Here is a 16191-nt window from a genome sequence, read left to right as displayed (position 1 = left end):
TTTTCTGCATGAGGGGATGGAGATGGGAGGTCACTGATTAAATGAAATGGCCTTACTGTGGATGTGCTATGTGTTACTGCATTGCTTCTGACCCAGGGCAGTGGGTGAAATGCAGGGATGACCCATCATCCAGGAGGAGCCAAGAAAAGAGTGAGGGAGGGGTGGTGAATGGGAGTGGAGTATGTGGGAATGAAATAGGTGAGAGTGGATTTATGCCTCTGACTTTAGCTACCTCCCTTGTAAGGGGGAAAAGCCCTTGGTATACTGTATGTATGTATGTATGTATGTATGTATGTATGTACATATGAGGGGAGAAGGAGTGAGGGTTGCTGTGTAAATTAAGTGGTGGGGTTAAACTAGCTTTGGCTGTCGGTCCCTGCTGTGAATGTGCTGTGTCTTGCTACATAGCTTCTGACCCAGGCATTGGGTGGAAGCAGGGATGGCCTTTCATCCACAAAGAGTTATAGATTTTTAAAAGAGAAACAAATGGGTTTGGGATGGGTTAAGTGTGGGTGCATGCCTTGGCTGGCTACTTCCTTTATAAGGGGGTAGAAACATATGTGCTGTGTCTTGCAACACTTCTTCTGACCCAGGGCAATGGACAAGATACAGGGATGACCCATCATCCAGGAGGTGCCAAGATAAGAGGGAGGGGAGAGGAGTGTATCGGGAATGGAATGGGTGGGTATGAATTTTATGCCTTTGTTTTTTGGCTACCTCCCTTGTAAGGGGGAAAAAGCTCTTGGTATATGTATATATGTAGAAACCTTTTGTATATAGATAGATAAATATATTTTTTTACATCATCTAGTCCAGTCTTATGGGCATACACAATTTAAAACGTGAGTTGGATGTAATGTTTTTCATCAAGTGTTTACCATAACTTCACACTATTAACTGTCATCACAGGTCCCAGAGCCCAGGCCAGGAAGCTGCGTCAATGATAGCCAGACCCTGCCTGAAAATATCATCAACTTTGTCAAAGCTCACCCTCTCATGGATGAACCAGTGCCTGCCTTCTTTGGAGAGCCCCTAATTATTAAAGCTTCCTTCAAGTAAGAGCTGAAAACAGGATGTGATGATCCCATCTTGTTGAAAGAGGATCATTACTTATAGTATATGCATACAAGTTTATTTTTCATTCTTTGACAGATACTTGTTGCTACCTAGTGGGGTGATTATATTATGGTAGTAATACTATCTTTTGTTGCAGCTACCGCTTCACTAAGATTGCTGTAGATCCACAAGTGCCCCTCATCAGTGGTGACAGTGGTGAGGCTGTTGATGTGCTTTTCATCGCCACTGACATTGGGACAGTCCTCAAGACTATCAATGCCCAGGCTCCTCATTCTTTCAGGTAAGGAAGAATTATCACTCACAATTGAATTTTTCAATAATGAAATACCACAAATTGATATCAACTCAGTACATTATGTATTCATTTTTGGAATTGTAGGACATGAATCAATTCACTTGTGCCATAGAAAAAAAAAAGTTGAGAAGTTGTGGAAATTAGAGTTAGTTCAACTCAATCTTGTAAACCATAATTTGGAAATCAAATGAACATATGGAAGGATGTTTGCCTTGAATGGTGTCAGTTGTGAAGAGCAAAAGGTTTGAGGAGGTAGAGTTTTAAGTATTTGGTTTAACATGTGGTAATGAATTGAGGAGTAGAAGTAGAAGTGAATCATTAAAAGAAGCAAATAAATATCCTGAGTGAATGAAAAGTGTCATCAGAAATAGGTATATCTACTTGGGAATCAATATATTGCCCCTGTTCTCTCTTGCAAGAGATTGGTGGCTCTTAGAAAGCTAACCCCATCCTCCGGTTCAGCCTATGATTCACTCAGAAGGATATATGTAGGAATGGTTATATTTGTATCCATAGCACTGTGTGGAAAGCCTTGAAATATGAGAAAGGCCAATAGAAGAGTCTGAATATTTTTTGAGACGAAGTATTTGAAAAATATTATAGGTGTTACAAGAATGGCTTGTAAGAAATGTGAAGGGAAAGCAGAGAATGGGATGGGAAGGTGAGCTGGGATAGGGTTGACCAGAGAATGTGAAAGGGATTGGGCATATGGAAAAAAAATTAAAGACAAAAGACAACAAGAGAGAGTGCAGGAAGCATAAGTAGACAAAATGAACTTGAGAGGAAGACAGAGAATGAGGTGTAATGTTTGACAAGCAGGGAATAAAGAATGTAGAAAATAGGAATGAATGGAGGGAGATTATGTATGAATGAAAAGATAGTATAGCCTGAAGGGTTCTCATTTGGTTCATGAATAATTTTTGAATGGTATGTCTCACTGCACATGATGGAGAACAGGGATGCTCTTTTGTTCCAAACCCTCCACATACTTGGATATTAATATATATATCCTCTTATTTTATTTTCAGAGAAATTGACCCTGTGATTATTGAAGAAATTCAGCTGTTTGATGAGCCTACCTCCATCATCAATCTGCAGATTGCCAAAGGGAAACTTATAATCATCACTGATGATGAAGTCAAATCAATTGAAGTGCAACGTTGTCATAAAGTTTTCTCATGCAGGTGGGCATTTTTATTTAAAATTGGTTATTATCGATCTCTATCTCTTTCTTCTTTTATTTTATTTTTTTTAAGTACTTGTTTTTTTGGAAGGCATTGCCTTTATCAAATGAAGAGTCTTTATAGATAGGATAGAATTTCATATATAATTCATTTGACAGTGAATGTGTACACCTCCGTGACCCCTATTGTGCTTGGGATGAGGGGCGTGGCCAGTGTGTCTATGTTTCATCTCAACCTTCAACTGTCATCTTAGGCCCAATCTTCCAGAATGTGACATCAGGTCAACATTACCAATGCCCTTACAGTAAGTGCTCAGCAGTTTTGGGATCTGTATGTGCTTCATGTATAAATGTTGATTATGCTAATTTCTTCAGTGTTGTTTTGCTAGCTCTTACCCCCACCCCTCTTTTTTTTTTTTTTTTCAAATATAATTTCTTGTAAATAAGATTAGTCTCATTGTAGTTTGATGCTCTTTGTCCAGTTCACTTTATGGATGTTTCTAAGTCCTGTTGAAGCTTAACCCATGTTTTGCTTGTACCAAATATAGAGATGTGCCTCAGTGTTGCATTTTGGCCATGAAATGAATAGTGTGCAGTTTGGACAAATCATATAGCTAACCTTTGTTTTGTTCTGCATGTATTATCTTTTATGTTCTGCTTAGCATGGCCATATTTTTCTTCAGGTGGTGACAACGAGGTTTATGTTCCTACTTCAAAAATCCAGACAACTGGTAAGTCTGTTATTTGTGAATATTAGTCCTACTTTGAAAAGCATCTTCCCTAGTGTGTTGTTTGGCTTTATTCATGATTTTGTGATGTTGCTTTTTCCTTGAGTGATATTATTTTGAAACAAGTGTGAATATATGAATTTATAACTGCTCTAAAGTTAGTTAGACAGATCACAACACTTAAAAGTTAATATCCACAATATTTTGTTTTAGACATTTCTTTCAGGCAAACAGAGACATGAATCTTGTATTAAATTTCCTATGTTTCTTATGATTTTGTAAATAGCACAACATTGCAACATTCATTCATACTCAGATATATAACTGACTGATGCAAGAGGACAACCCTTTGCACAAATCACATCACCAGAGTCCAGAGCACAGAGATGCCACCTGTACTTGTTACTTACAAATTTCTTTTCAGAATGCACCCTGCACCACATATCACTACTGACTCTCACACGGAGCACTTTTGAGGGTTTTACCCACAGATGAGAGCCACAGGGTTGCACATTTGCCTAATCTTCTATATCAATTCCCAACAGAACCACCTCCTCCTATTGTGGAGACTTGTGCGCCATGTGTCTGTCCGGAGCCTTCAACCTTCTCCTCTTCCTCCTCTTCCTCCTCCCCTGAGCCCACCCAGCCCCCAACAGAGGGTCAGTTTTGGCCAAGTATAGGAATAGTGAAATACCTTGAAGATACTTGTTTCCCAGAATTGGTTGCATAGAATATTGTGTTTATTTTCCTTTTGTGGCAGTTTAAGGTAAAGCCAAGAGAGTCAAATGTGCCAAGGTACTTCAAGGTGTTTCCCTTTAATTGTTTAGTGTGTGGTATTTACCCTGGTGATGGATAACACCCCAGATACTATACTCAGTTCAGAGTAGGTAACTTATTCCTAGTCTTCAGATTAATATAATCTTTATAATAACAAATCCTTCCTCCAAACTAACAGTGCATGGCAGGGCTATATATATATTGCTTTTTCTCACCCCCACCAGCTGCTGTCCAAGTTTGCAATATAATTATCAATTCATAGAGTGTCACAATTTAGTAATAGATATTTAAAAACTTTCAGTTTGAACCAATATATTTCATGGATCCATGTCATAATATTCTTATTTTTCAACTCACAAGGAATCATAGGAAGGTATTTTGTGGTAAGAAATTGAGTTTTCAATTTGCCTTTACAGATTTCTATGGTAAAGTAAACGGACAAACCTTCTTCCTTCCGGGCGCTTGCATGATGGTGTGGGATCCATGACTGTCATCCTATAATCTTCCTCTTCATGAAGCATAACTGAGTCTTATCATGTAATCACTTTCTACAGGTCCTATGGATCACTCCACACTGGTCTCTTATGAGGATGAAGATTTTTCCACCCCTGATAACAACAATATCCCACCCCTGAACCCCAACCAAAATGTCATAAACAACAATATCCCAGGAAGTGAAATGGGGAATCCCAGAAGGGATCCTTCTGTAGGTGTTCACAAGGACAAAGCTCTTCCCAATGATATTCTTGTTGGGATCCATGCTGGAAGAGAAGATGTGCTGGTGGCATATGCTGAAGCTGGACTGACGACTGGTAAGCCTAGTCCATCATTACACTAACAGACTGGCCAAGGGATGACAACTTAGAGTATTGAGAAATAGTAATTGCTTTGGGTTGGTAAAGACTTGCTCCATTTTAAGCATTACCATCATATACATGGTTAACCATTGCCATTAATGACTATAGATAGTTCATTGTTTTGATTGGCATGGGGTCACAACACTTTAGATATCATAATCATCTGCCTTTCTACTTGTTCATTAATATTTCCCTGAATATATTTGGCTTGACTTTTTGTTGAACTGTGTACTGCTGGGACCTAAGTATTTGCTGTGTGGGTTCTATGTCTCCCTGACAGTCTGTTATTCCTGCCCTGGCCCAACTCTTCACTTTTCTGGACTTGTCTGACTAGTCGTGCAAAATCTTATGTACTAATCTTGCCATCTTGCAAATTAGAGGCTTTCAGTGCAGTTGATGCATCGACTGCTGCCGATAGCATTAAATTGACACTGGTTTTTGTTTTTCCTTATAATTTCTTCAGTTCATTTCTTATCACCTTACTGCATGTTGCTACACCTCCACACCACATTCACCTTGATAGTACAGATTCATTTCGAGGTTTCCACAAAATGCATGAGAATGTAGTGAATGATGAAGGCATGATCGATCACAAAGGAATAATTTTTTGTAAACACCTAAAGCTAAAGGGTATGACAAAGCCTGGTATCATATATAGTTAAACCTGCATGGCTTAATGATCTCATCAGTGATAAGAATAATGTCTCACCTTACACTAATTGTTTAAACAAGAGTGCAGAAATTTTTACAGAGCCTAGATTAGTTGCTTACTGGATAATGCTTTTTAGCAATTAGCTGACCCAGTAATAATTTACTCTTATCACCTTTTAGCTTTTAATTGAAGAGAGCCAGTTTTTTATTCTATTTTTACTAGACTTAAATCTGTGAACCATGAAACAGATTCAGATGCAGTTATTGATATATGACCACCCCTTTATATCGATTTGATATGAGAGAATGTTTGACTGTGAGAGTAATTGTGTATTTCATAGACTTGATGGGTGCTGTTATTGTTTCATGTATATAGGACATGTTCTAGGAGAAAAAATTTCTCGCTGAGTGAAATAGTTCTGTCCCTCGTGCCTGCCTGTTTTGTTCAGTATTTTTTAAGTGTCATATTTTGTGCATTTGGTGCTCATTTGTCTTAGTACTTTTCATGAGCATTAATAATAATCTACTGCTACCCTATATAGAATAGATTGTAACCTCTGTTGTTAATATCCCAAATAGTGGTTGTTCTTTCTGTGATTTTATTAGATAGGAGGTAACCCAAATAGATATACTTTTCATTAACTATTTTTAGTTTTCATCAAAGTCCATCACCTTTTCACATTTTCTATGAATTTCCCATAATTGGTAGAAGTATTTTCTGAAGAATTGGTCTACTTTTTATCTCAGCTGTAAATGGCTGTAAATTATTTTGTCATAAGTTGTATGTGTGTTAAGGTCAATTCTTTAAGGTGTTTCCAAATCATAGTCTTACAAAATTGATCAGTGTTCAAGAATTTGCATTTGGTATGCAGTTTGACTTTTGGTGATGGTGGCTTTGTTCCGTTTGCAGTTGCTGTTATTATTATTATTATTATTTTTTTTTTTTTACCTCTCTTGTTTTCTGTATTCATATCTGTTCTTCTAATGGGCCTGAAAATTTCATATGAATAAGGCAGGCAGAGTGGACTAGGCTTCCATTCCATTTTCTCCATCATTATAAACCTTTGTTACAATCATACTCATTTTATATTTTGTCTTGAAATACTGTGAACATTTTCTTGTATCCAAGTTCCCTGCCACATATGATTAAAAACTATAATTTAATTTTTAATTTATTTATTCATTGCACATTCAAGTATCATAGATGGTAAACAATAAGTGCAAGTTAGATTTAGAAATTGCTCAGAAAAGAAAAGATAAACTTAGGTCAGAGTACCCACACGTGCTGTTGTATTTTTCTCCATGAAGCAAAGGACTAAGGATACAAGAATTTGCCCAGTTTCCATTCCAGGAGTTATGATGATTGACAGCTGGATTTCAGAGAAGAATATATTAGTGTATTTCATACAGCTGAACTCTCTACAAAAGCTCATAACTGAATGCTAAACATCGTGATGAGACATATGAAGCTGATGTTAGTTGCCATATTAATATATTTTATTCTTTTCAGGTCCTTTTATTTATTTATTTATTATTATGATTATATATATACATGTGTGTGTATATATATACATACATACATATACACATACATATATTTATATATATATATATATATATATACATTATATATATACATGTGTGTGTATATATATATACATACATATACACATACATATATTTATATATATATATACATATATATATATATATATATATATAAGAATATATATAAATATATATGGGAACATATAAATATATGTATGTATATATATATATATATATATATATATATATATATATATATATAAAAATATATATATATATATATATATATAATATAAATAAATATATATATATATATATATGATGTATATAATATAAATAAATATATATATATAAATATATATATATATATATATAATAAATATATATATATATAATTTATATATATATATATAATTTTTATATATATATATATATATATATATATATATATATTTTTTTTTTTTTTTTCCCTCCTATGCATAATGTTTATGCACTTTCAGTATGCGGACATATTTAATGAAATTTGTTCTTGTTGATGTCTGACAACTTTATTCAACTGAGATGGAGACCCAAGGTAGAAATAGGTCTCAATAGATGAAGACCCTCTATAAATATGGTCTGCCACATAGTTGATCAGAATCAGCTGACATTAACAGGAATAGGGATGTTAAGTGTCTCATACTGAGGGAGTTGATGATAAACATTTTGATATCTACTTTCAGGATCTCTATTCTTCAGGAACGACTGTAGTTTTAGTAATCAGCTCAATGTGATGTTCTCCCTTCAGGTCCTGTAGTTGGAGCCTCCTTAGAAGGGCCCCCCATCTATTCAGCTGAAACCCTTGCTGTAGCTGTTACCACAGCATGTGTCGCAGCATTGGTTATAGGCTTCATTTCCGGGTTCCTTTTCTCAAGAAAATGTCGTGGTGATGATTATTCAAATACTTATTCAGACACCCCTCATTTGGACTCTAAACTCAAGTATGTATAGTTTTGAATATGGTTTGATAGTAAAAAACTAATATATATATATTATCTCTTTGTACAACTGTTTCTTATTATTTATTTCTCACACTCTACTTCTACTTTATTCTCCTGTTTTTATTGGATGCACTTGCCTTCCTTTCTTCATCTTAGCTCCCCATGGATGACGGGTCATCCCTGTATCCTGCCTAATGCCCTGGGTCAGAAGCAGGGAGAAATCCCTTCAGGTTGCATTAAAATATCATTCACACATAAGCACCCCCCATCCCCCTCTGCTCCCCTCCTTGCATAACAAGCTGCTCTCCTTAAATCTTTCCGTTCCACTTTTATGACTCCTCTTTGGTGCAATAATGTTCTCAAGGATAGAAACTCAGGATACAGATGATGAAGCACTGTATCCTTCCTATATCTTCACCACCAATTCTTTCTACTCTTAGCCCTACTCCTCATACTTGTATACCTATTTCTGTTCTTTCACCTCCAACTCCTCCTCCATTTCTTCCCTGTCTATCTATCAATATGTATACATACATATACCAAGGCTTTTTCCTCCTTACAGGGGAGGTAGCCAAAAAGAAAAAGGCATAAAACTATTCCCACCCACCCTCCCTTATAAGGGAAGTAGCAAATTTAGAGGCACGTGCTTATTCCCACCAGTTTCACTCCCTTCCATCACCCTCCCCCCCCACCCCCACCCATCTCAGCTCCTCATGGATGACGGGTTTTCCCTGCATTCTTACATCCCAGGATCTGCCAACTCTTCCCTGTATGGGGTATTAATTACATAAGTTCTTTACAGTCAACTTTGTAGGGACTTAATGACATTCTTGCTGTTGCCTTTGACTTGAGGACTGTGGTAGGGGACAGGGATGACCCTTCATCCAAGAGGTGTTAAGATAGGAGGGGTGATAAACGATCTTTGGATGGGTGTGGGGTGGGTTTAAGAAGGAAATAAGCAAGAACTGGTTTGAGTAAAAAGCAGCAACGACTGTAACAGCACTGTAGGAAAGAGGCCAAATGCAGTATTGGGGGACGACCCCCCACCCCCACTTTTTTTCAAGTTGTGTTTACACCAATTCCATATTTGTTTCTCCCTGCATGCTCGGTCTGTATAAGTAGTCAGATGGTTGACTACTAAGTTATTTCTGAAGAAGACCTGCTGGGCAAAACATTAAATACACTGGAACCCATACTCTGCATTTGGCCTCTTTCCCACAAGAACTGGTTTACCAAAAGAATGGTTAACAAATGGAATAGATTTTGTAACAACACAGTGAGCGCTGAAACAATTGATTGTTTTATGAGAAGATTAGATAACTTTATAGATAGGGATGACAGGTGGTAAGGGACATGGAACTGCATAGTGTAGGCCTTATGGTCTCTTGCAGTCTCCTCCATTTTTATTTACCTAGTTATATCTTATGAGAAGGGGAGCAATGCTCGTGGTGACCTGCCTTTGTGTCTTGCAGTGTTCTTATGAGTATGTTTTGACTTGGCCACCCTCTCCCTTATGAATAAGAAAAAGTCCTTTGGTTTGTGTGGATCAGGACATAGTATAGTAAAAAAAAAAAAAAAAAATAGAGGGAATCACATACATAAGCCCTAGACAAGATATCAAATGTAAGATAAATAGGAGACAGGACCCAATAAGCATTGCTTTTCTCCAGTATACTACAATTAGATAAAAACATCCAAAATACCTAGGCCCAGTAGCAGTAAAACCCCTGGTGGATTGATTGATTGATGTTGGCATCCCTTCAGACTAGTGTCATACAGCAATGTTTTGATTGGAGATTGATCTCTGTAGGGAGAAGAATGCTGACCACTTTTAGATATTACTATCCCCACATTCTGCTACCTCCCTTAAATCTCTCCTTAACCACCCACCTCTTGGGTATTGTCTTCGAGGACAGAAGCTGCTGTTTATTGCCAACAAGATACTTGTGCATCTCCTGTTCTTTCATCCTCTTCCTCTTTTTCCTCCATCTCCTCTTTCATTCCCTCATCTTCCATATCCTCTAGTATCTCCTTCCCACCTCCTTTTCTCATTCTTCTTCTCCTCCTCCTCCTCTTCCCCCTCCTTGTCCTCATCATCATCATCATTCTCCTCCTCCTCCTCTTCCCTTCCTCTCCTCCTCCTCCTCCTCCTCCTCCTCCTCCTCCTCCTGCTATTCAGTTGTATTCAGGAGGCTGTAAAATATCTTTAGTATTATGCTTTTGAATAAAGTATTTCAACTTGGAATATATAAACCTGTGTAACTCTCTTTTTATATTTGCAGGAGAGACAACTTAAACTCACCAGCAGACCCAAACATGTACATGGCCAACAATAAGCACATCAACAACCTTGTTACCAACTACAACCCCAAGAACATCAATGGGAAGTCTAATACCAATACCACAACTGACAGCAAACTCCTTAAGCCTGCTAAATGTGCATACATATAATCATGTCAGAGGGTCGTAGGTTGTTTTTATTGTTGGCCCAGATTGTAACCCATAGACACAATCACTTTCAGAACTCTTATAGATCAAGATTCAGTTGGAAGAGGCACAGCTCCATGGAAATGTTTATTTTATTGGAAATTATGGAAATGCTATTGCACTGTGCTAAAGTTTTGCCTTTTATGAACTACCATGCAGATATATATGACATTTACTGTCCAGTGTTGAAATATTGGACTTGTAAGCTTTAGTGGGAAAAACACAAACAGAGAAAGTTTTAAGAGATATAGTGTGTACTTGACTACATAACAGATGAATGGATGGCATGGGCAAACATTCCATGAAAGGAATGAATTACCAGAATCAAGAAGAGTTGGAACAAGTGTTTGTTAGTGTTTTGAGCACAAGGACCTCCAATTTGTATAGTGTTACAGTAGTCATTGGTTCCACTATATGAAACTCTGTCAGAAGTTGCCACAAAAGGACTTACATACTGCATGGTATTCAGGTGCTGCACTGCATACATGAGTCACTCTGTATACAGGTAGTGCAGTGTTCATGTTTTGCATTGCATAAAAGTGTTGCACTATATACATGTGCTGCTTTCTGACAGCCAGACAAAAGGTGCCAGAAATTGAAGTGTGTCAAGTAATACAAATCCTACTATCTGTATGACAGACTTCAAAGTCTATATAAGGTCATATGAAGTCAGGATTTAGATTTTGTTATTGAGGATTTGATGAAAATATATAATACGGCATAGAAAGTTCCAGTACCAGTTGTAAGGTAATTAAATAATCAGCTATATCTTTTACAAGTAATCTCCTTGCAAGTCGTAAAAAAGCTTAGTTGCATCATGGGGCCAGAGTGTATAAGCCCAAGTTAATGTACATGTACTACAATATTCATCATATTAGTCTAAAGATATGTATTCTTTGATGAAGTATGGCGGTTGAGAGAATGACACGGTAAGTGGTAAATGATACATTATAACAGCCCTTGTTTCATTATGTCACAAACCAAGTCATTCGTTTGACCCACAAGTGTTATTGAACATATGTACATGATATATAAATGGTTCTGTATAAGCACACCAGACTTTGCAAGTACCAGTTTTGTAACACATCCCACCTCTTGTGTATTTCAGTATTATATGTACACTGGCGAAGACTTGTATCTAGACTATGATTGTTCCAAGCCTCAGTGTCAAAAAATTAATGTATCAGATGAAAGCTTTCCTAGATTTCCAAGGTGAGGCTCTTACTAGAATTCTGATGCAATTTGACCATGTAGGCTAGGTGCCTGTCTCTATATGACAATTTAGGACATGTAGGTGCCTATTTATATGTGGGTTAATGGACATTGTGTGTATTTAGTAACCTTACCCAAACTCCTTGTGAGCAATAATGTCCTGGTAATCAAGACTACTTTTGTCTGTATATGTGGCTTTGTGCGCATGTATGTATATTTCATGTTGCTGTATATATCTTTGGATTGGCTGGTGTGTGCCTGATTATATGAAACAGCAGTTGTGAGTCACTTAAGTGTGAATGGAAGGACTACTAATGCATTGAAGGCAGAGACCCTGATGAAGGTTGTGGTCGTGGTGGGAAATAAAGACATCTTGTAGACATAGATTTGTTCTTAAGTAGATAACACCAACACAATACAGTGAGGACTTACAATATGATATGTATGTATAGTCTGTCATGTACTCTTCCTCATCAGGAGCTTTAAGTTTTCATTCTAGATGAGTTGGCTGTTGATTTGACATGCTTCTTTGTAATGTTGATTTACAATTTTACAATGTCTTCTGTGTATCTTTAGACAAACTTTTGTAACCTGACTTGACACAAAAAGAAAAAAAAAAAGATGACATGAGTACCTGCTCACAATTATCATTATCTTTTTAAGAACTTTACTTTTAGCTCTTCTTTCCATTGCCCACCAACTAACAATCGACCTGAATTACTGAGTAGAATAGGTCTTTATTTTTTATGATAGTAAGTCACAAGCTATTGTAGTAATAATCTTTAGCCGCTGTTGCAGAACTAGAAATAGCTTTATCCTCAAGACTTGAGCTCAATACAGTGTTTCAGTCTGTGCACAAGGATGCTCTAATGGTATAGGCTTTCACACAGGAAAGGTGCAGACTTTTATTTTTTTTTTATTTGTTTATTATTATTATTTTTTTTCTAATCATCAAGTTATATATCACAAGGAAATTCCAAATATTGAGGTATTGGAGAAAAAGGAAAAGAAAAGAAAAAATTATGGAGATAAAAACTGGAGCTAAAGAAGTTGTGCTGGGTAAGGGAAAAGATTTAAATCCCAAAGTAGTGCCTTGGTTGGTTTGATGCTAGGGCCAACACAAGTCAAAAATGTGGACTCGTTCCATGGGGAACAAATAGGGGCATTGGGGGGACAAAAGAATACAGGATGTAGAAGAAAAAGAGAGAAAAAAAATAGATTGTTACCTAGATAATAGAATAGGAAATATTTTTAATTCCAAGTGATATGTCTTCCCCCAAACTGCCCCACATGTAAGTGTTGAGAAGGTCACATGTCTGGTAATACCACTTTGTTTTGCTCTGTTTTATGAGTATGAAATATATTGGTCCTTGGGGCACCTGCAGTATATTTAATTTGTTGGTGTGGTGTAAGTTGTATGTGAAATGCATCTATGATGGTTAAGCAGGAGATAAGGTGTTTGCTGCATCTCTGTGTCCTCCACCTCTACCTTTTTTCATTACTATGTAATGTAGATGTTAGTCAAATGCTATTTACTGAAGGACTTATCCTGGTCTCTTCAACACAGTTTTGTGTAATGAACAATTCGATTAAAAGTAATTTTTGTAAAGACTATGGCCATAGGAAAGAAGGTAATATTAAGATACCATAATGAGGTCCATCAGTATATGACCTAAGCCATTTTCAGTGCCCAGTAATGAGTCACCATATGAGTATTTTTTTTTTTTTTCTTTTATTTCATTATAGATTTGTGTAGAGCAACAAATACCATGTCTCCTTAGAAATGTAATCATCTATTATGGCATGCACCTGCAGTTGAGTAAGCAAAGATGTATGGGTTTGATACTTATAATTACACTCATTCTCTTAAGTTGATGTAATTCATCAGCATCATACCCATGAATAGAATGCTCTCCAAGCAGCCCCAGTAACCAATATGTAAATATATGTAATACATATACAGTAGAGTCTTTAGTACAAAATAATCTCTTACCTTTATGTCACAGAGAAAAGCAAATCACTCCATTTAATCAGTAGTTGCTGCAGTATGCCAGCCTTCACCAAGGACAAGTTATGTAACTTCCCAGGGGTGTACCTCCAAGTGGAAATGGGAATTTTCATGTCGCTCTGGATGGCAGTTGGATGGTTCCTCATTGGGGGCACTGTGCCTTCGGTGGTGGGGCATCCTCCTTATGTTGCCTTGGTGGTACCATTTGAAGGCAGAGCTCCTCAACACTGTCACTAGTTTCCTCGGGGTTGCAGGTCATCTACAAGAAAGAACCAGGGCAATAGTTTGATTGTTCAGTATCTCTTCTTGAGAAGCCTTGCAAAACTAGTACCAAAATTATGTTGCATCATAAACATGATATTGAGCTGACATGGAAATGGTGGAGAAGTTTACAGCAATTCTTCCCTACCTGATTAATTTCTTATATGTCAGTAGCAAGATGGCTGTGTTTAATAAGTTTTAGGATTGTCTTTAGCAGAATCATACAATTTATTAACAAACACATCAGCCACAACAGTTGTGATGCCTCCATATCTTTTTCTGTTTGATTTATGCTTGGCTGTACGGGTGAGATGTATGGAGAAGCTAAGGACATGTACCTGCAAGAGGAGATTCTTTAAGACTGACATCAGAGAGAACCATCTCCCTGCCACTTGCTGTTAAACCCATCAACACCCTCACCTTTGTTAGTAGGTGCTGCACTGAGAAGCTGACACTAGTCTCTGGACTGGCCTCAAGATCTATCAACTTTGACCATATTTACTTCATCTTTCCACATAAAGAAAAGGCATCTGGTGACTGCTACTCTCCACCTACCACCAAAAAGTGTTGACTTATAACAGTTCCACACCAATACAACAGAGATGGCATTCCAACAAATTTTCCTCCCAAAGAGATCAGTGGAAGGAACCAGGCTGTTGTGAGGCTGTTTTCAATTAGTCTAATTTGAAGCAACAACTATTATTACTGTTATTATAATTATTGTGAAATACTTTCAATCAATTTTTTTTTTTTTTTTCTTTTTTTTTTTTTCTCTTCAATAATGACCAATCATTGCAGTTTATTTTCATATTTGCAGAAAAGATTAGAATTAGAGAATTAGAAAACCAAGTATTTCAAAGTAGGTATAGAGGAAGACAACGGTTTCAATTTCTTGACAATAAATAGCAGTTTCAATAAGAAATATAAGAGTAGAATTATGTCTATATTAGTGAAAAATTATCACTGATAAGTGCTAATAGGAGATTCTACTGTATATGTAAAATATATGTACTACATATATATTGTGTGTAATATACCATAAATATATATGTATCAATGTATGTGTGTAAATATACATATATGTTTGTATGTGTACTTATATATGTATATATGAATATATATACATATATATTTGTATGGTGATACAAATCTATATTGATACGAATGAATTAGATTCTTTCTCCACAAGACGGCAGGGTGTATTTGCAACTCTTCATCTGTCTTAGCTTCGAGTTGTGAATATAAAAGAAATCAGAAGGGAATAGAAGCAGTTGGTTTCTGTTCCTTTATTTTATTTCTTTAATCAAAACAGCAAGGTGAGATTAATATACCTTGGAACTTGTGTGGAGATCTAGTGCCTTCTTGAGTTTTCCATTGACATTTTTTCTGCATTTTCTATGGTTTTAATTATTTGTTGATTTTGTTATTGTGACACACTATGAATACACATAATACACATCCCATATACAATTTATGAATTTAAATGATAAAACATGGGAATGATATTGTCAATGTCTGGTCTTGAGCTGTTGGAGAGTCCACTAAACCGTCTGTCAAATCTTCAGTCTTAGAGTAAGTTTGTACATAATTGTTGCAAATGATTTTGTATAAAAATTAGGACTCAATTTGATTACAATGAATCTTTCTATTGTGTACATATAATTATGATGTAAGAGCTATGCAATTTTTAATAAAATTGTAAAATAAAGCAGATTATTATTTACAGGGATGATCCTTCACCCACATGGAGCTAAGAGGTAATGAATTGGTGTGGTCTGATTTAACCACCATCTTCAAACATACATACCAAAGGCTTTTCCCCCTTACAAGGGAGGTAGCCAAAAAACAAAGGCATAAAATCCACTCCCACCCATTCCATCCCCACATACTCCACTCCCATCCCCCCTCCCTCCCTCCCTCTCTTCTTACCCTTTTCATAACAGGGAAAATACCCATTGATAAGGGATTTCTCTTCTATTTCTGTGTGAGGAGACAAGGAGGAAGGGTTGCCATGTAAATGAAGTGGCGGGAGTAAACTAAAGGCTGTCGGGCCCTGCTGTGGATATGCTTTGTCTTCAATATCTCAAGTGCAGTGTGTTAAACGTAGGGCTACACAACCTCGAAAAT

The 16191-nt window shown here is 36.6% G+C and overlaps 1 protein-coding gene across 8 annotated transcripts in view; it reads left to right on the top strand.

Annotated features, from left to right (window-relative positions):
- Positions 1 to 15772, top strand: part of LOC143040761 (semaphorin-1A-like) — a 666238-nt gene extending 650466 nt beyond the window's left edge. For 3 of the 8 annotated variants that reach the window (XM_076212165.1, XM_076212167.1, XM_076212171.1), the window contains 9 exons: positions 910 to 1055; positions 1214 to 1357; positions 2401 to 2556; positions 2715 to 2860; positions 3239 to 3286; positions 3829 to 3942; positions 4615 to 4872; positions 7904 to 8096; positions 10379 to 15772. In XM_076212165.1, coding sequence (XP_076068280.1) covers positions 910 to 1055; positions 1214 to 1357; positions 2401 to 2556; positions 2715 to 2860; positions 3239 to 3286; positions 3829 to 3942; positions 4615 to 4872; positions 7904 to 8096; positions 10379 to 10547 — 1374 coding nt within the window. In that variant the 3' untranslated portion in view covers positions 10548 to 15772. The remainder of the gene's footprint in view (positions 1 to 909; positions 1056 to 1213; positions 1358 to 2400; positions 2557 to 2714; positions 2861 to 3238; positions 3287 to 3828; positions 3943 to 4614; positions 4873 to 7903; positions 8097 to 10378) is intronic. The other 5 variants (XM_076212168.1, XM_076212169.1, XM_076212170.1 and 2 more) reach the window with 5 other exon arrangements.
- Positions 15773 to 16191: the final 419 nt, after the last annotated feature.

The sequence above is a fragment of the Oratosquilla oratoria genome, chromosome 29 (assembly GCF_046742065.1).
Source record: "Oratosquilla oratoria isolate Oo_2021 chromosome 29, ASM4674206v1, whole genome shotgun sequence".
NCBI lineage: Eukaryota > Metazoa > Arthropoda > Malacostraca > Stomatopoda > Squillidae > Oratosquilla > Oratosquilla oratoria.
This window is presented reverse-complemented; position numbering and strand designations above follow the sequence as displayed.